The sequence below is a fragment of the Otolemur garnettii genome, unplaced genomic scaffold (assembly GCF_000181295.1).
Source record: "Otolemur garnettii isolate 467f Iridium unplaced genomic scaffold, OtoGar3 scaffold00030, whole genome shotgun sequence".
NCBI lineage: Eukaryota > Metazoa > Chordata > Mammalia > Primates > Galagidae > Otolemur > Otolemur garnettii.
This window is the reverse complement of record NW_003852425.1, coordinates 15159016-15178290: the sequence shown is the minus strand read 5'-3', so window position 1 is coordinate 15178290 and position 19275 is coordinate 15159016. Positions and strand designations below refer to the sequence as shown.

General features: G+C 42.9%; 1 protein-coding gene across 1 annotated transcript in view; it reads left to right on the top strand.

Moving 5' to 3' along the window:
- CUNH5orf30 (chromosome unknown C5orf30 homolog) overlaps nt 1-13672 on the top strand; it is a 14912-nt gene extending 1240 nt beyond the window's left edge. The window contains exon 2 of the mRNA XM_003788930.3: nt 10906-13672. Within this exon, the coding sequence (XP_003788978.1) occupies nt 10929-11552 (624 nt within the window). The 5' untranslated portion in view covers nt 10906-10928 and the 3' untranslated portion in view covers nt 11553-13672. The remainder of the gene's footprint in view (nt 1-10905) is intronic.
- Nucleotides 13673-19275: the final 5603 nt, after the last annotated feature.

The following is a 19275-nucleotide window of genomic DNA, read 5'->3' as shown; positions in this document are numbered from 1 at the left end:
GCGTGTCACTGCAGACATACATGCTACACTTACAAAATACTTACTGCTAGCATCATTCTATTTGGAATATTTGATTCTTTGAGTAGATTTTTCTTTTTTTAAATTCCTATAAGATAATGGAGATCTTATCCAGTAATATTTCAAAGTTTAGTAGTTAGAGGTAGCTACTCCAATTTGGGAAAAATTTTAGTAAAAATTTTGATCTCCAAAGATTGGTAAAATAATTTGTACAACATTTTATTTTTATATCATCACATAGAAAGAATGGCAGAAAAGAGCATCATTTTCACTTAGTTGTATGGCAGCTCCACGGCAAGTGTGATATTCCTTTTATCACACCATAAATTTAAACTGGTAAAAATATGCCACGTTGCTTCTCCCTTCAGTTGTCTTTTTTCGGTATGTCATCTGTGCGTCTGTGTGGACATGGTTGTCATGTGGCTCCAAGTTTTTGAAGAGAAAAAAAATTAGTAAAGCCGTGTTGGTGTGAGGTCCTGCTTCCGAGCATCATTCCACTTGGCCAGCGACTTTGTAGGTGCTTGCTCTGAATCGTGTAGGAGGTCACGATCCTCAGAAAACAGTTTCCTAACAAGGGATTTCTAAATCAGAAGTCAGCATCAGAAGGATTCAGAGGGGTGGTGAGGAAAAACAAGCATTTTAATTTTGTGAAGTTAATAAAACCTAGCCAACTTATGAAAATGCATTTTGAAACTCTGGAAAAATGGAAGCATTGCTAAGGCTTTCATTTTGGGTAAAAGCCGGAAGCCTGAACACGACTGTGAAGGCGTCCAGGGAACACTGACAGGAGGCGGTGTGGCTGGGTCCCTGTCGCACTCAGCTGAGGTGAAGCACAGCGCCAGGAGCAGTGGGCAAAGCTGCGGCATCTGGGTGTCTGTGTCTACTTCTGTCTGTCCTCGTGTATGAACACATGTGGACAGTTGTCCTTTGATGTGCCTGGGGCTTGTTTCCAGGACCTCCCCCAGGTACCCAAACCTGAGGATGCTCAAGTTCCTGATCCAAAGTGGCTTCGTATTTGCATATAACCTGGGCACATTCTCCTGTGTGTGATTTGTTTAAATCATCTCTGGATTACTTAAAATGCCTGTTATAATGACAGTGTATGCAAATAGTCGTTACACTATATTGTTTGGAGGATAATGATAAGAAAAACATGTCTGTACATGTTCAGCACGTGTATGTAATATTTTTAGAAAACGTTTTCTGTATGTGGTTGGTTGAACCCACAGATGTGGAGCCCTCAGATCCAGACTGCTGACTGTACATGTGTGTGTCAGGAGAGACAGTCACGCGTGTCAGTAAGGTGACGTTCCAGCAGAGCTGTGCAAGGTGTGACGAGTGACCATGGGAGGTCATGAGGATCTGCCTCTGGAGGTGTTCAGATGCACACTGGGCAACCATTAAGAATCTTTCTGATTCTGAGATTATACAATTCAAAATATTTAAAATGTGAAGGATTATTTAAATGTCACAAAGATTTCTCTTTCACTGAGTATAGCGTATATAGTAAAATTGACCCTTGTCTTTTTAAGGTATATGGTTTGATGCCTTTTGGCAAACATATCTAACTGGGTAGCGATCACTGCAGTCAGTGTATAAAATATTTTTATCATCTCCCCGAATTCCCTTTGGCCCCTTTGTAATTGTCCCCAGCCCTTGGCAATTACTGAATTGTGGCCCAGTAGCTTTGCCTTCTCCAGAAAGTGACACGCAGGTGCCTGGGTGCTAAGTCAGAGGTGGCTCCTGCCCAGTGTTCTGCTGTTCACTGCGAGGGGCGCTGTGTGTGCACGGACCACAGTCGGCTCCTCCGTCTCCCTGTCGGTGGACGTTTGGACTCTTCCCAGTTTTCGGTGACTGTGAATGAAACTGCTATCAACATTCCCGTTCAGGTATTTGTGCAGACAGTACTTTTAGTTTTCTTGGGCAAATATCTGGGACTGTGGAAGCTGGATTGTTTAGTGAGCATTTACTCGATTTTGTAAGTAGTGGCCAAACTGTCCTCCAGAGTAACTGTGCCTATCAAAGACTTCTACATAGCTAAAATATCCATGCCGAAGGTTTGCAGGTGACGGAACCTGATTCTCATGCAGCAAGATTTATTGTTATTTTATGTCCAGTTTTAACACATTTGGCTAGCAGTCACTTTCAGCCCACAGTGGATTAGAAACAGTAAATTAGAAGGCCAAGGGATAGGTTGTTAGCAATTATAAGCAGACAAAAATTATGTTCACAAACTTAACTATACGGTAATTATAGATTAAAAACAAGGCAGGAGCTTTAGGACTGAAATTCTTCTATGTGATGAATTCTGACAAGTTTCCAAACCTGTGTGCATATTAGAATCACCCGGGGATCTTTTAAAACTTTGAGTGCCCAGGTTATTCCCCAGATCAGTGAAATCACAGATCTGGTGTGGAACACAGACATCAGGACTTTTTGAAGCTCCTTGGATGATTTGGGGACATAAACAAGTTTGGGGACCACTGCTGGAAGAACGGCATGTGAAATTGAAGGAGCGTTGGACTGGGAGCCTGGAGTCCTGGGACAGAACCATGGCCACAAACCAGCTGGGTGGCTCTGGGCAGCCCCGTCTCCATGGCTGCAGTGTCCTCTCCTCTTCTGTTAGGGGAGGTGAAGCTTCCAGGGCCGTGAGCGCCAGGATGCTGCTGGCATTAAAACCAGATGATTGTAGATATCCCTAAACTAGCATTAGTCATGCTCCGGAGATGCCGTCTCTCAAAGAACAGCTCTGTCCTGAATGGTTTGTTTCAGGTACCTCTTAACAAGGGCTTTGTTAACGTGACGTTTATGTTTGTGTCTGTTGTATGTGGTATTGTGCCTGGCTACAAAATGGTTAAAGCATACAGGGCAGTGTTTTGATTAGGAATGAGTGTTTCTGATAAGCCTTAGTTTTAAAAATTCTCAGAATGCAATTTCCAAAGGAACTGTTGGTATAGTAGTCGTGAGACTTACCAGCTACTTCCAGAGCTGATCTAAGGAGCTTAGGCATTGAGGTTGTGTTTTCCAAGTTTTGCTCTTGGTGCCAAGCAGAATGGAGGCTTTGCCTCTTGGAGCCAAGTTCACAGCCATGTGTATCCCCTGCAGCTTGGGTATCTGACTGCTCGTCCTGGGAGGTGTTGTGGTTTCGACCTGTTTGCTTTACTCTCAGCCAGAATACTTGTCCTGGGTGTCCCGTCCTGCTCCAGATGCTCTCTGTGTGTGTCTCTTCCCCCTTTTGAAGGAAAATGGATAGTTTAAACATCTCTTTGAAGGCATTTCTAATTGTTGTGAAGGAAAATAGTCCTGGAAATTTGAGGTCAAAGGATGGACATCAGGCTCTTTTTCATTTATATTTTCTCGTTTGGAAAAATCAAACACATTATCTTTTGGGTACATCATCCTCCCTTTTTTCTTAGGTAATTCCTGCTTGTAAGCAATAAAAAGGAAAAATAGGTACTTTCCTGGTGACTGTGTAGGTGATACTTTTAAAAGGTATTAATCTTAATTATATAAAATAATAAATACACTTTCTGTGTAAAAAGAAATGAAAATCTATATAGAAAGCTTTACAGTTGTCGCTATAAAATTTAAGAAACACCTATTTTCCTTAGCATTTTTACTTCTGGAATGTCTTGCAGAAATAGTGCCATGTGTTTATATATGTATATGAGTATTTCTACATAAATATATATGTGTGTCCACATGCATGTACGTAGTTACAGGCTTTCATTGTTGGAAGAAGCGGCCACCATTATCACTGCTCAGGAGAAGGGAGGGTGCCCCAGAAGAGGAGGAGAGGTTTTTCTAGACGTGTCTGGCGTTGGTGGTGTGAAGAGGGGTTTTTCCTGTTACAGTGCATCACTGTGAATTATATGGGTGGCTTTCAGTCTGCATGTATTGTTTTTACAAGTTTCAAAAACAAAAAGAAGTACCAGTTGTCAGGATCTGCTTCTGACACCACTTGTCAGGGCCTGGGACTGGCCAGGTCTCCGGCCTGGCTTAGGTAGGTTCTGGACGCAGACTGCTAAGCTACCTTGCTCAGGAACAGTTTCTCTTAGGTGCCTGAGGGCTATCTACTTTAGCTGGAGAGAGAGAGTGTGTGTGTGTGTCTTAGAGTAAAGCAGTCTTAAAACAGATAGATCTTAGTCTTTGGCAGAGCTTGGTAATCTTCAGCAGAGAGACGCCGTGCTGGCGTTCTGCAGGCAAGAGAGGAGACAGAGTCAGAGTAAGCGGGTCTGTGATAGAATGCACATGCCCCCGACTGCCTTCTCCTCCAGCCTAATAGAGGCTGATCTCGTGCCTCTCAACACCACAGGTGTAGAGACTGCCAATTCACCAAGCTCTCATCTCGTGAGCTCTTTCATACTAAATCCCTCTCCATGCCCTTTTCACCAAGGTGTTCCATTACAGGTATGTCTTATAACTCTCACTCCTCCTAGCCATAAGCTATACGGGCTGCTACAGCCAATCGTAGGAGTAGGTTAGTAGGGAAGGAAAAAGACTTAGAAAGTATCTAGGAGAAGAAGGCAGTTATAAAACGTCCCCAGACTGCAAGAGCTCTTTGAGATATCTCAGCACAGTTGAAAAACTTAGTAAGTCCCAGTGCATCCTGGGAAAGTAAATCTCATTTCTTGGAGTGTGTCACTGACTCATCCACCCTGCAGCACTGGAGCGGCTGTTGGCAATGCCGGGAGGTGTCCTGGTGCCAACTCACCTTTGTCTTTGGGAAACTTTGCTTTCCTTTCTGTCCCTGAGAATTATATTATATCTAGACTTTCTTAGATCTTGCCAATCACAAAAAATATTTTTGATAAACTAATTTGGTCTATAAAAGACTAAAAGTGTTTTAAAAGAAGATGGCAAGAAAGAGCAGTGGTTGGTTGATGGAGTGAGTCTAACAATGAATTTCATGTCTTGTATCTCAGCCCAAGCTTTAGGGAGTTGCATTTTTTTAAATAAGCGTATTACTGATACAAAAACATAAACACAGGAAAGTTAAGCAATTCTTTGAGTTTCTTAGCTGAAGTACAGATAGTAGATGTGGTTTGGTAGAAAGGAATTCTTTGTGTTGCAGTTGTGAAGCTTACCAGATACTTTCAAAGCTCATCTAAGGAGCCAAGGACTATTGGGTTTTGTGCCCAAGGTTGAAAAGTTTGGCCTTTGGAGAGCGTTGGGAGCTGTGACCCTCCCTAGGTCACACCTGGTGACTGTCTTCATCCTGGTGCGCCAGGTTCTCCATATGCGGTGGGGTTTGCACCTGTTTGCGTTACTTCTAGCCAAAATTCACAGTTGTGTGCTATACCTGGTACTTTTAAAAAGTGCACAGTGTCCATCTTCTAGAATTCGTGTCACTTTGTCTGGTGTCGTGTGTCCAGTTCCTCATAGGTCTCTAAGAAGTGAGTGGCACCCGTGAGTACTGCAGGCTGCTCGTGCTTCCGTCTGTGCTGTTACATCATCTCATATCACCCCCTGCGGTGAGGGGTCTGATATAAGATGCTTAGGTGTCACTCAGGTGTTACATTTATTCCTGGTAGTTGTTTAATAAACCAGTTTCAAAAGCATTTTTCAACTATCAGTTGACTTTTCTGTTTATTTTCTGTTCTAGACTCTTCTATTCACAGAAATTTTGCCGCTGCATTTTTCTTTTCCTTTTTTTTTTCTTTTTTAAGAGAGGGTTTCATTGTGTCACCTGGGGTAGTGTACAGTGTCATCATTATAGCTCATTGCAAACTTTTGCTTCTGGGCTCCAGTGATCCTCCCGCCTTAGCCTCCCAAGGAGCTAAGACTCTAGGTGAGCATTACCACATGTGGCTATTTTTTTTTTTTTTTTGAGACAGTCTCACAGAGTCACACTCTGTACCCAGATAGAGTACAGTGGTGTCATAGTAGCTCACTGCACTCTAAAGTCTGGGCTCAAGTGATCCTCTTCCCTCAGCCTCCCAAGCATCTGAGACTACAGGTGCACACCACTGAACCTGGATAATTTTTTTCATTTTTGGGAGAGACAGGATCTTGCTTTTGGTCAGGCTGAATTCCTGACCTCACAATCCTCCTGCCTCATCCTCCCAGGGTGCTAGGATTACAGGAGTGAGCCACTACATTTGCATGGTCTTTAATTTTTTTGTTCAACTCTCTAGTTTTGTACAGACAAGGTTTCACTAGGTTGCCCAGGCTGGTCTCAAACTTCTGGCCTCCAGAGATCCTCCCACCTCAGCCTCCCAATGTGCTGGCATTACATCTATGGGCCAGTGTTTCCAGGCTGTTTCCAGTCTATTTTTTGCTTTAAACTGTATAGAAAAGGCATTAATGGAAACAAGAAGGGTGTCTGTGGTCCCAAATTTTTGCTTCTCTGGAGTGTGGCAGTCAGCATTATACCTGATTTCCGGATGCAGCTCAGTCTTGGTGCTGCCGGGGCCACACCTGTGGCCGGGTGCCCAGTGCACTCACCTGCAGTGAGTGGTATTTATGAGAGTACTTTGTATCCTTTATCTTGGCAGTATGCTTTTTGGATGCAAGGTTTATTTTAGAATATGAGACAAAATGCTGAGTCATGACTAGGTTTCTTAAAAGTAACAAGCAATTTTTCCATAAGCCCATATGGACTTATTTTCCATAAGTCCATAAGCAATTTTTCAAAGTAAAATCTGAAGACTGTACTGCTGAACTTGACCTATCTCCAGTGGTAGCCACAGCTAATTTTCCCAGGAAATTCCTTTTAATAAGAAATTTTGTTGTGGAAAATATTTGCTCTCTAGGTGTCAAGGTATGTTGACTGTGGGCCCGTTCAGTTTTTAACTGTCTTTAGCGTCTCCTTTTTGGGTGGAATTCTGGGATTATCAGGTGTACCTGGACTTTTCCCTGTCAAGAGGGGGCAGTCCTAAAGAGCCACTGCCCTTCTAAAGGGCAAACAGAAAAAGTCAGTTCCTGTAACTGCTCCAGGACCTTGACCTAAGATTTAAGGCGAGTTAGGCAGTTCTCAGGAATTTAATGGTGTACAAAATTTAGTTTCCTGTCACAATTGAAGAATGGGAGGTCCACTGCTTAATCAGCCTTCTGCCCAGCTGAAAATGAAATATTTGCCAGGCAGAGCTCCCTTTCCTGAAACTCAGCCTCCACCTCGCGCTTTCTGGCACCACACAGTTCACTAGGTGGTCTTTAGAAGGCTATATTTATAAGTACAGAGAATTCCTTCATGGGAGCATCTGTGAGTCTTGGTTCCCCCGTTCATACTCCTACGTGAATCCCAAGACGTGATCTGCTCCTGTACTGTGACAGTGGCCTACAGAGAATGCTGAACCACCTGGAGAGCTCCGAGTTTTGAGAACACAGTATTTTTAATTTGGACCCAAAGTACTGATGTTTGATAGCTAAAAACGTGCCGTTTTCCAGCTCTAAGGATTGCTCATCACTAGTTCAACAGGTAGCATCTGTTAAATATCCCGTGCACAGAATATTTAAAACGAGCCTTTTCATGTTCCAGTGCAGTGAGACTCTCATTCAGAAATTTTACCTAGAATAGAGACCTGTTTGACGTTGTCCTTAGTTGCTAGGTTGAATATTTATGTTCGGGAATATTGGCTGTGCTTATCTCTAAACTTTCTGGTTAGTATTATTTTCTATTGTGAATGTGTATCTCAGTGAAATGTATTAGGTTTTCTTGCTCCAGGCTGTTGGGTTGAAATTTCCAGAGCTCTTAAAGCACATCTGCACCTTCCACTTAGCTGAGGTGTTAAATCACCAGGTAGATGGCCGAAGATCCCAGTTGGATGGTTCTGCCCGAGCCAGGTGATAATTTCTATTGGCTGTTGGACTATCAGCTGACAATAGTTACTCCTCTACCAATAGTGGCAGCTTCATATAAAACCAACATTTGACCTTTGTACATTCATTTTTTTTTTTTTTTTGAGACGGAGCCTCAAGCTATCCCCCTGGGTAGAGTGCCATGGCATCACGCTCACAGCAACCTCCAACTCCTGGGCTCAAGCGAGTCTCCTGCCTCAGCCTCCCAAGTAGCTGGGACTACAGGTGCCCGCCACAACGCCCGGCTATTTTTTGGTTGCAGCCATCGTTGTTGTTTTGGCGGGCCCGGGCTGGGGATTCGACCCCGCCACCTTAGGTGTATGTGGCTGGCGCCTTAGCCGCTTGAGCCACAGGCGCCGAGCCTGTACATTCTTTTGACTACTTTCTTCATGTTTCTACTTTTCTCGGTGCTTATTTTCTAGCTAAATTAATAATTTCTGCCTATCTCTAGGCCTTTGTATTTTTCCATCCCTTCATCCCCAACCCCAGAAGATGGCGAGAATCCCTGAAGGTTTGCCGTGATGCAGCAGGTTGGCCGGCTTCCTAGGGGACGAAACTTTTGATGAGTCTGTTGGCCACAGAAACCCGTTCCACTGCTCTTCACCATGACTTTGTCCACTGTTAACTTGCTTTGCAATGTTTTTTTCTCACAGACAAAAAAAGAGGAATTTCAGCCTAGCTTCTGTATAAATTATTACCCAATTCAGATAAAGTGGGGTCTGAATTCCTGGATTTAAAGAAGTTTATAGTATACAGATGTGAATGCAGTAAATGCCTGGTGGAGGACTGTGGGTTGTTACGGGGCGCGGGACTGGGAGGAGCCCTAGCCCAGTGTCTCTGTTAGTGCAGACGGGGTGTCCCCAGGCTGTGTCCTGGTCGTTTCTGCCCTCCCTGGCCCTCTGTCTGTTGCCTTGCAGAATGAAGTGTCAGGCAAATGGTCCTGCCTATAGCTGCCAGTTAGGTTATGTGGCTGGAGCCCTTGGCTGTGTCCTCCCCTGTGTTCTTCCAGGGCTGTAGAGTTTGTGAGAAAGGAAGGATTAATTTATCATTTGCCTGAGGGTAAACGCATGTTTAGCATAAAGATGGGGTGCTTCATACACTGTCCTGCAGTGTTATTATCTGAGAAATCTTATATGCATTATAGATACGCATGTAAATTTCATCTTAATAAAATATAAAGATGATTAAATCTAGAAAGATTGATGGACTAGAGTATTTTGGTTAAATAAAAATTTAAAATCTAAGGTTATAGTAAATAGTAAAACTATATCGATTTCTTTGGCACTTGCTTTATCTGAGGAATTGTTCTGAACGCTCTTCATGGTGCTGTAGATGCAGACGGTAGGGAGGACAGGAGGGCATCGGGAACGGCACAGGCTTTCCTGAAGGACAGTAAGGCTCGCAAGTGGCAGAAGGGTTCTGCTTTTCTTTTGTAGCTTTCTAATTGCTTGGATTTTAAATGAACAGCCAAACTTTGGGAGACATTTCAATTAGGAAATTGTTATTTCTTTTTTTTTTGAGACAGAGCCTCAAGTTATCCCCCTGGGTAGAGTGCCGTGGCATCCCAGCTCACAGCAACCTCCAACTCCTGGGCTCAAGCGAGTCTCCTGCCTCAGCCTCCCAAGTAGCTGGGACCACAAGCGCCCGCCACAACGCCCAACTATTTTTTGGTTGCAGCCGGCATTGTTGTTTTTGGTGGGCCCAGGCTGGATTCGAACCTGCCACCTTGGGTGTACGTGGCTGGTGCCTTAGCCACTTGAGCCACAGGTGCCGAGCCAGGAAATCATTATTTCTTATACAAAGAGGTTCATGAGAATTATTTAATGAATTTTCCAATAACTTTTTCATCTTCAAATCAGTTACATTTTGATTAGCAGTCTCAGATACTTAAAACTGTTACCTCCTTCCAACTAAAGAGCAAGTACAAGATAGTTTCTTAGAAGAGACATTCTCACTGTTTCCCTTAATATTTTATTTTCCAAAACTTGTAGTTTTCTAGGAACCTACTTGTTATTTGTGGTAGTTGTTGTCAATGAAGTTTCCCAAGCTATGCAGTGTGGTGATTGTGGGGAACAATGTTAGTATTCCTTGTGAATTGTTCTGCCATTTATGGAAGTAGTCAGAAGTACAACATCTTAGGTGTTGCAGCATGAAACAACTGTCAAGCCAGTGGGGTCGCTTATGATTAAATAGTCAAGTAAAATGACATCTGTTCTTTTATATTTTTACTGTTAAAAATTATGTGATGTGTTGAATTTAGGATTAACTTTTAAACAACAAAATTATTTTCTTTAAATAATTGACTAGGAGAATGGAAAGAGGAGCATTTACAGGGTTGGGAAAAACTTTCATCTAAGATTCCACCATACCCGTAAAATTATTATTTCAGGTCTAAATTGGATTCTTTAAAGAAATTGATCAGCTCAATCAAATTTTTTTTTATTAAATCATAGCAGTGTACATTAATACTATCATGGGGTACAGTGTACTGTTTCTGTATACAATTTGAAATACTTTCCTCCAACTGGTTAACATGACCTTCATGTCTTTTTCTTAGTTATTGTGTTAAGACATTTATATTCTACATTTAGAGAGATTCACATGTACCCTTCGGTTGAACCAGAGGCGTGATCCCACCAATCACCCTCCGTCCACCCACCCTCCCCTAGAGGCGTCTCCTTAAGAATTGCAGTAGTCAAGAGCTGAGCGTTTATTAAAAATTACACTATGGCAAAAATATTTTGAAGATTCTTGCCCAAGTGCGCGGTCGCTTTTACCTGCTTAGTGCTGAGCTGCGTAAAGAAACAGACTTGTCCGGATTGAAGGGGGCGCTGAGTCGGGCAGCATCCTTGTTCTGTGGGGTTCCCCATCCCGACTTGATTGTAGCACTCACAACTCTAGTTTCCCTTGCCTTTGAGTTCTTGAAGGCAGGGAGAGGGTGGTCATCCTGCCTGCTCTGAAACCTTTAATAGATACAGATAAAAATCTGACCGTGGTTTCTTTCTGGCGAGTGTCATTTCGTGCTCCCCGGCCTTCTCTAAGGCTCTGCCCCTTATGCTCTCCTAATCTGAGTCTGTCTGCTTTTAGGAGTGTGCAGACGGGTGCCTAAAATGGAAGTCGACATTAACGGAGAGCCCAGAAGCGCCCTGAGCAGCCTGCCCTGCCCGGCCGCCGAGGCCAGCTCCCCGGGAAAGGCGGAGGCGGAGAAGCCGCGCTGCTCCAGCACGCCCTGCTCGCCGATGCGCAGGACCGTGTCGGGCTACCAGATCCTGCACATGGACTCCAACTACCTGGTCGGCTTCACCACTGGCGAGGAGCTGCTCAAGTTGGCCCAGAAGTGCACGGGAGGCGAAGAGAGCAAGGGGGAAGCCCTGCCCGCCCTGCGCTCCAAACAGCTGGACGCGGGACTGGCGCGCTCGTCGCGTTTGTACAAAACCCGGAGTCGGTACTACCAGCCCTACGAGATCCCCGCAGTCAATGGCAGGCGGCGAAGGCGCATGCCCAGCTCAGGAGACAAGTGCACTAAATCTTTACCTTATGAACCTTATAAGGCCCTGCATGGGCCCCTGCCCCTCTGTCTTCTTAAAGGTAAGAGGGCTCACTCCAAATCTCTGGACTACCTCAATCTAGATAAAATGAGCATCAAGGAGCCCGCGGACACAGAAGTGCTCCAGTACCAGCTCCAACACCTGACCCTCCGGGGGGACCGAGTGTTCGCCAGGAGTAACACATGAGCGGCCCGCAGAGAGGGTAAAGCCGTTTAGGTCAGCCGACAGTGGCCAGAGAAACCCACTGCTGTAATCTGTACATGACTCTTCACATTATAGATGGTTATATCGGCTAAGTGTTCCTGGAACATAAAAATTGTTTGGATTAATTTTGAAGACAGAATGGAATCACAGGTACTGGGGGGATCTCATTCCAGAGCTCACAACTGCAAAGAAAACAGAGTATGGGCCGTTAGTTCATAGAGCTTTTTAGCTAGGAGAAAAGGCTTTGGTACAGTGATTTCCCCTTTATGATTCTGACGCTCAAATTGGGAATGTTATCTGCTTGGTTGTTGCTGAATTGGTATGAGTCATTAGAAATTTATATCCTAAGTATTCAAGTATGTCTTGAATCTCTGTGTTTTACTATACAATGTATGTAATGATTTGTTTTATGAAATTTAGAACTTGAACATTGCTGACTTGGACCACTTTTTATTTTTAAATATTGAGTTTAAATATTTTATAACTGGTTTTGCACTGAAAAAAATTAACATTTCAGACTGATGAGAGAATAATCTTTCTTCACTTGCCTCAGTAATATTATTGAGGAATGAATTTTTTATTTCCGCATGGAAAGTTATTGATCTCTATGGCTGTAAAATATTTCTTTATAGCGTTATTAAAGTGTGTCTTAATAAAATTAAATTTGGGATACAAAGTATTTATTTTACAGTTGGAAGGGGGGGAAACTTTTCCAGAAGGTTTCCGATATGAAGTTTCATAAGTCAAAAAGTTTCCTTAGTGCTTATTTTCTAATTTAAAAATTCATCTAGAAGTTTAAAATGGAAAGGATTCTTTCAATTGTGGATCATAGGCACAATACCATCTGCATCTGAATTTTCTGTAAGTGAATAGAACTTTAATGGAGGATTTCATGATTTCTACTATTGAATGCTTCCGCTGAGCGTGAAACGGTACCAGTCAGCACGGCAGCGGGTCCGCTCACATTTAGTTCTGTGCAACACAAGCGCTCATTGAAATTCTACTTTCTAGGATTAGGGTAGGAGCCTAAAGTGCTTCTATAGTTTTAATGGGTTAATCCTGGATTACTTAACAATTTATGTCAATTGCACTGGTTTAATTTGTTGCTAAAGAAATAATGCCCTGGCTTTAGTAACAAATACAGCTCAACTATTCTTGAATATATTTTGGGAAAAGAAAAATGTATGTAACTTTTGTAAAGATTTCTATTTCTTTCTTTCCTTTTTTTTTTTTTTTTTTAAACTCTTGAAGGTGCAATTTATTCCTGAACTGGCATTTCTGGCAGCATAGAACTGCTTCAGGCATGATTTGGGGGCTACGAGTTTCTTTGGTGTTAGTAATCTAGCTTATAAAATAAGAACGCTGGTTAATTAATGAGCGGGTCACTCTTGGCACAATTGGGGTTTTTCTTCAGCCAGAACAAATGGCAAACTCTATTTAGAGCAGAGTAAGTATCACAAAACCCTAGGAACTCTTAATTAGTGTTTATTATACTTTCTTTCAGGCGAACCATATGAAAGAGGCTTGGGGAGTTGGCCCACATCTTACTGAGTTGATCAGATTTCTTGGTGGGCTGGCACTTTTTAGCTGTTGTATATTTTAAAGTAAATTGCACCTCTGTAACATACTGTATTGATGAATGATCACTAAGATTAACTATATCTGTACAGTCATTAGTTTGACAAGAAATAGAATCCTGTCAGATGCCAAAGAGTTGGGATTTTTACGTTTAATGATTAAACACCATTATTTATTGATGATTTACTCTGTGGAACTGTATTATTTCTAACGATGAAATAAAAGGGTGACGTAAACACACATTGTTGTGTGGTGCTTTAAGCTAGGTCCACTGGCAGGCAGCAGGCTAGTTACTGTTCAAGAATTCTACTGAAGCACTTATTTTGAGCCCTATTTTTGTTAAACAAAAATACCAAAAAAAAAAGAATTACTTCTGATGCTCGTTGGCATTTTAACATAAAGGATGTATCATGGCAATGATGTACTTACTACGTGTGTTTTCAGTCTGTTGGGAGACCCTGTGTACCTGTGACATCTTTACATGTGCTTGGATTTCTTGAGCTAAATAAACTTATGTAGCTTTTTGGTTTTGTTTTTTTGCTTAAAGATAGGTGAAGCTCTGTGACAAAAATCAAGGGGTTAAAAATATGAGATATGGAATATTTACTATTTTATGAGTGGTAAAGATACCTACATGAAGAGCCGGTTTGGTAGAAAGTTTCAGTGGTTTTTGAAGTGTGTCCGTGGGGCCCTCCCTTGCTTGTGTCCTGCTTTCCGTGTGCCTCGTGGAACTGTGCTCCCGTGGCAGGTGTAGCCCAATTTTAAAACAAAGGTAGGCTGGATCTCTTTCAGCTAGGGGAAAAAAAAAATCTATTTTTACCATGGTTTTTAACTCTTATTTTCATTTTATATTCAAGTTTACATTCTATTCTAAACAGGGCCACTTCGGGCCAGAATATCCCTGATGACTTATCACAGTGCTCACTTCTAAACATTGAGGCACCAAATAGCCAAATAACTTTTGCTTGTTTGTAAAAGTTTACCTAGTTTTAGAGGCTCAGGCAATGTGCCACGGTGCAGTGGAATTTCACTCTTTGCCTCAGTCTGAGGTGAGCGCCTTTTGCTCCCTGACTCCACCTGTCTGGTTTTGCAGCCCTGGAAGCAGGGCTGCGGTGTCAGCAGGCAGGGGAGGAAAGGCTGGGGGCTGGGCCGACAGGACACGGGCACCTGCTTAGACCCACAGCCTGCCTGGACCCTGGCGCTGCTGGGCCACTGCTCTGGGCCTGGAAGCCCTGTCCGTTGCTCCTTCTGCCCTGTAATGAGTCATTGTATCTTTTTCCTTCCCTGAGATGTTTATTTAAATGATTCAATATATGGGTCTGGGAAGCTTTTCTAAGATTGCAAATTAACTTTTAAAGGCAAACTGATCTTTCACTAAAGAAAATATTCCTTGAAATGTTGAGAAAAGCAAGCTGTTGTTCCTTATTTTCTCATGCTAACATTACTTTTGTCTCAGGAAGGATTTTATTCTGTTATAATCATTGAACTTCTCTGAAGGAAACTTTTCATTGATCCTAAGCCTAAGTGGTTTGTTCTGATTCACAGAAAGTCGGAGGAGACTGTAGCTGTTTATAAATGCCATAAATACGCTCGAAGGGTTGAGGAGGGAGCAAGGATGTCGTTACTGTGAGGCAGAGAGGATAGCACGTATTCAGTAATACTGCCTTTTTAAACAATGTAATTTGATTAGGGAAATGGAAATTGATGAAGAAGATTGCCTTGGAAATGTAATAAATGCTATTATGGAGCTAGAAGTGGAGGCTGTCAGCACTTAGCATGTGCTTCACTCTGTAATGTACTTCTTTGGATAAGAATTATGAAATGGGCTCGGCGCCTATAGCTCAACCGGCTAAGGCGCCAGCCACGTACACCTAAGGTGGTGGGTTCGAATCCCCAGCCCGGACCCGCCAAACAACAATGACGGCTGCAACCAAAAAATAGCCGGGCGTTGTGGCGGGCGCCTGTGGTCCCAGCTACTTGGGAGGCGGAGGCAAGAGACTCGCTTGAGCCCAGGAGTTGGAGGTTGCTGTGAGCTGTAATGCCACGGCATTCTACCCAGGGGGACAGCTTGAGGCTCTGTCTAAAAAAAAAAAAAAAAAAAAAAAAAGAATTATGAAATGGACTTCTCTGATATTTTACATTAGAAAAAAAATTAAGGATTTTTCTGGCCAAGAGCACTAGAAACAAATCAAAAGAGAGTGAATTAGATTTGTTATTTTGAGTCTGCTGAGCCCCTAGGACACTTTTCTTGGTCTAGCCAGGGGAGGTGTTGCATTTGGATTCTTGCTACTGGGAAATGACTTTGTGCAAGGTTTTATTAAATGGTTTCAGAGAAAAAGTCTAAAACCAAATCTGAACACCATCACCCTTGATCTTAGGGTTATGTTTGATGTACAGATTTCTGGGAGAGTACAGGATGAGAAGGGAAACTCGCGTCTGCTGTGACAGAGAGACGAGCTGTATAGTCTTTGGAATCCTTGACCATCCTGGCCAGGGCTGCTTCTGGAACGAAGCGCTTTGATGCTTTTGCTATTATAGACAAGCTAGCGGCACTTTCAAAGTTTCTTCTGAATGCTCCCAAGAAAGGATTCTTACTGCATAGCAGTGGAAAGAGGAGGGAACACGGGGTTCATGATATTGACCTTTTAGCTTGATTCCCCAGGAAGGGCATTCTTCAGCAAACTTTTATGTAAGAGGATTTGCATGGAATGTATATTTGGAAGACTTTGAATCTTCTACCCTGGCCTAATGCTTCACTTAGGGAGAGGAATTTATGCAATAAGTTCTTGGACTTAATGAAATTTAGGTTTTGGCTAAATGGTTGGAGCTGGGATGGCAAATACTGAGCACGTGTGCCACTGTGTCCCTTACCGGTGCCCTGGCAGACATTGCCACCCCGTCGGGGCAGAGTTGAGAGTGGCGCATTATAACTTAGCACTGTCGGCAGCTGTGGCTGAACCACATAGGAGGGAAAGCCTGTTTGCCTACCACATCCCCAGATTCTGCAGTATTTTTGAGAAGATTATTGTGGGTCCTGTCTTCCAGCCAGAGAACAGGAGCATGTTCCCACGTCACCACTCAGAAGGCCTCTGCTGAATGCTTGCAGGCCTTCCAGGGACAGAAGGGTTTTCACCTTCAAGGGCATGCCTGTGAATTGAGGGGAGGGGGCAGACAGATGCTAGGTACCCCAAGCAAATGTTCTGTAGAACGAATGGTAATGTAAGAGGGGCGCTTAGCTCCCGAGAGGTAGAACCTGAGAGAGAACAGTCTTGCTCTTTTTTCTTTGAGCCTGGCTGGATTCTTGGATGTCTCACTTACATTGCTGATCTATATAAAAGTCAAAGTATAGAGATATTTTTCTCGAAAGTGCCTTCATAGGAAATTCTAGAAAGATGAAAATATGAGGAAGGCAAAATTTTAAAAAATAATTGAATCTGAAGAGCATCGGGGCATGCCGGCAGAGTTCAGTGTGTGTGTCCTTAGTAGTCTGCTGAGATGCACTGACCCACTTCCTACAAGGAGAGTTGGGTGGAGGGATGAGGAACTGAAGCATCGGAGCTGGCAGGGGGCAGGGGCAGAACTGGGAGTGGTGAGTTAACAGCATCGTGATTTTTTTCTCCCATGGATGGCCATTCCCTTTATTCTGAGGCAGGGTGGTGTGCAGGTGACATAGAGCTTTACTCAAAGAGCCAGAAACCCATTTAAAAATGTGTATTCTTGATATAATCTGTATAACAAAATTATATGGGAAGTGCTTTAGCTCAAAAATTTCCCTATTATAGATTATTTTTTAAAATAATGAAATAGAATCCTGTGTAAGCTAGTAGATTTCTGTATTTTATTTTCTGATATTTATAAAATGTGGGTAATGTTATATTTTCATAATGTTTCACACGTATTCTTAGTGTCATGCTCATCTAAGAAGATTTTAATACAGTTATAACAAAAAACATTTAAGAGATTAGGATATCTGTTGGATTAAAATACTATAATATTTATATATACAATGGTAGGCCACATAAGGTAATCTAGTCATAGTTAAAAAAAAATATGTCCCTTAAACATGATGAATTGGCCTTGTTTTAGGGGAGAAGGGAATGTGTTATTACATTTGGTATGACATTGCCTAGCTACCTCCACTCCCCTCTCCCAAAATTCACTTTTTAAATGTTTGCTGGGATAAGCTCTCAACGTAAAATAGATAGATAGTGTTTTTATTCTTCTGATTTTCTTTGCAATTTTTGGCCGGGGCTGGGTTTGAACCCACCACCTCTGGTATGTGGGGCCGGCACCCTATTCCTTTGAGCCACAGGCTCTACCCTTTTCTGATTTTCTTTAAATCTTTCCTTGTTTTGATAAATGTTTTGACTAGACTAGATACCAGAAAATAAACCATCGGAAGCATGACTTTCCCCCTGGGTCAGGTCCCTCTGTATAGAACCCCCAGGAAACGCTGCAAATGGTAAAGGTTCTTCACTTATGAATGGAAAAGTTGTCAGATATCATCTCATTTGTGTTATGCTAGGTATACAGTCCACTTAGGAACGAAGGAAGCTTCCCTGTGTCTTGACAACCAGACCTAGTGACATTAAGGGGCTGCAAATGGAATGCTCAGAGCTCTGATGGGTTTGATATAAAAACGTATAAAGACAATTCCTTGTTCCAAACAGAATCACTGAGACCAAAGGGATTTATTCGCATGAACTGATGCTCCTCAGAATTCAGGGGCTCAACCTTTACTTCTTCATCCACCAAATATTTGTGTGTATATGACCATGTGCCAGCCTCAGGGAGAAGTTATGGGATTACAAGGGTGGTAAGACCCAGAAGCCATAGTGAAGAGGAAACGTGTAGGTCACTACGAAAGTTTTGAGACAGACTGTGTGAGGATCCCTTATTTCACTTCCAGGAAACAACGGCCCACGGGATCCTTTCTGATCCACCCGTGGAAGTTGCAGCTTGCTCGGCTTATGGGTGTTTCCAAGAAGATTGCTTCTGTTTCCTTCAGTGCAGATTTTACGTTTCTTGATTTTTGTGTTTCTCAAAACTTTCATGATGACCCATGTAGTTAAATTTTAAAATAAGTGCTTCTCAATAAACAATGATTTAAGTTTATTTTAGAGTATCCAAAGGAGAAAGTTCCTAATTCCACTTTATGTATGAGGAAAGCTTTTACCAGGGAAGCTATGCTTGCACCAGGAGTTTGCCAAGTGGGTGGGAGGGGGAGGGCTGCCCAGGCAGAAAGGGATGCGTATGTGGGAATATGAAGCTGGAAAAGGCCTCAGGTTTTAGCCAGTTTTAGCCAGTCTGCCTTTCCCACCATGCAAACCAACCTGGACGGAAGTGTGCGTGTCACGTATACAATGGAACCTTCATAGCTGACCACCTCCCTACAGTGACCACCTGCCTGTGTTGACCTAACTGTCACAGACCGGACACACACCACTTGTACACATCAGTGCAGTGCTCCCATTTCCATCCTCATGTCAACCACCTCTGTTGACCTGTTTGCTACCGTCCCTTGGGTGGTCAACTTATAGAGGTTCTACTGTATTTCTAAAATCTTCAGGAAAGGAAATCATGCCAAATAATTACCATAGTTTGACCCAACTTTTCTGGTGAAGAATTTAGCAGTGAGATTTCTAATCATGGCACCAAAACTGCTCAAAAAAAATTTTGCAATCAGCATTGCTCTTAATCCAGCCATCTTTTTACCTTCAATTAACCTCCCCAGCCTCAAGGAGCCTCTCATCTTTTTTGAGTCCCTGGTGGTTTGTACAGATAGTAGTTGCATCTGTGTTTGGAAGACAAATAAGCTTTGGGGGACCAAGTGTCCAGTTTGGGGCCCCGTTTGGGAATGTAGCTGGAAACTCTGGGTCTTGAGAGAAAATTGTCCTGGAGAAAAGAGTGGGGAGGGAATCCAACTTTGCAGAATAGAATGCCCTGCCCTGCCTTGCGAGCTCCAAACCTTAGTAAATTCTCTTTTGAGATTAGAGGTGGTTTTTCTGGGAAACACAGTGCTCAGGAGGCTCCATGGTATCCGACGACTCTTACCCGGGACCTCGTTTGTCTAGATGCTAAGCACTCCCACAATTCTCTTCTGCTGGCCTCTTTCTAGGACTTAAGA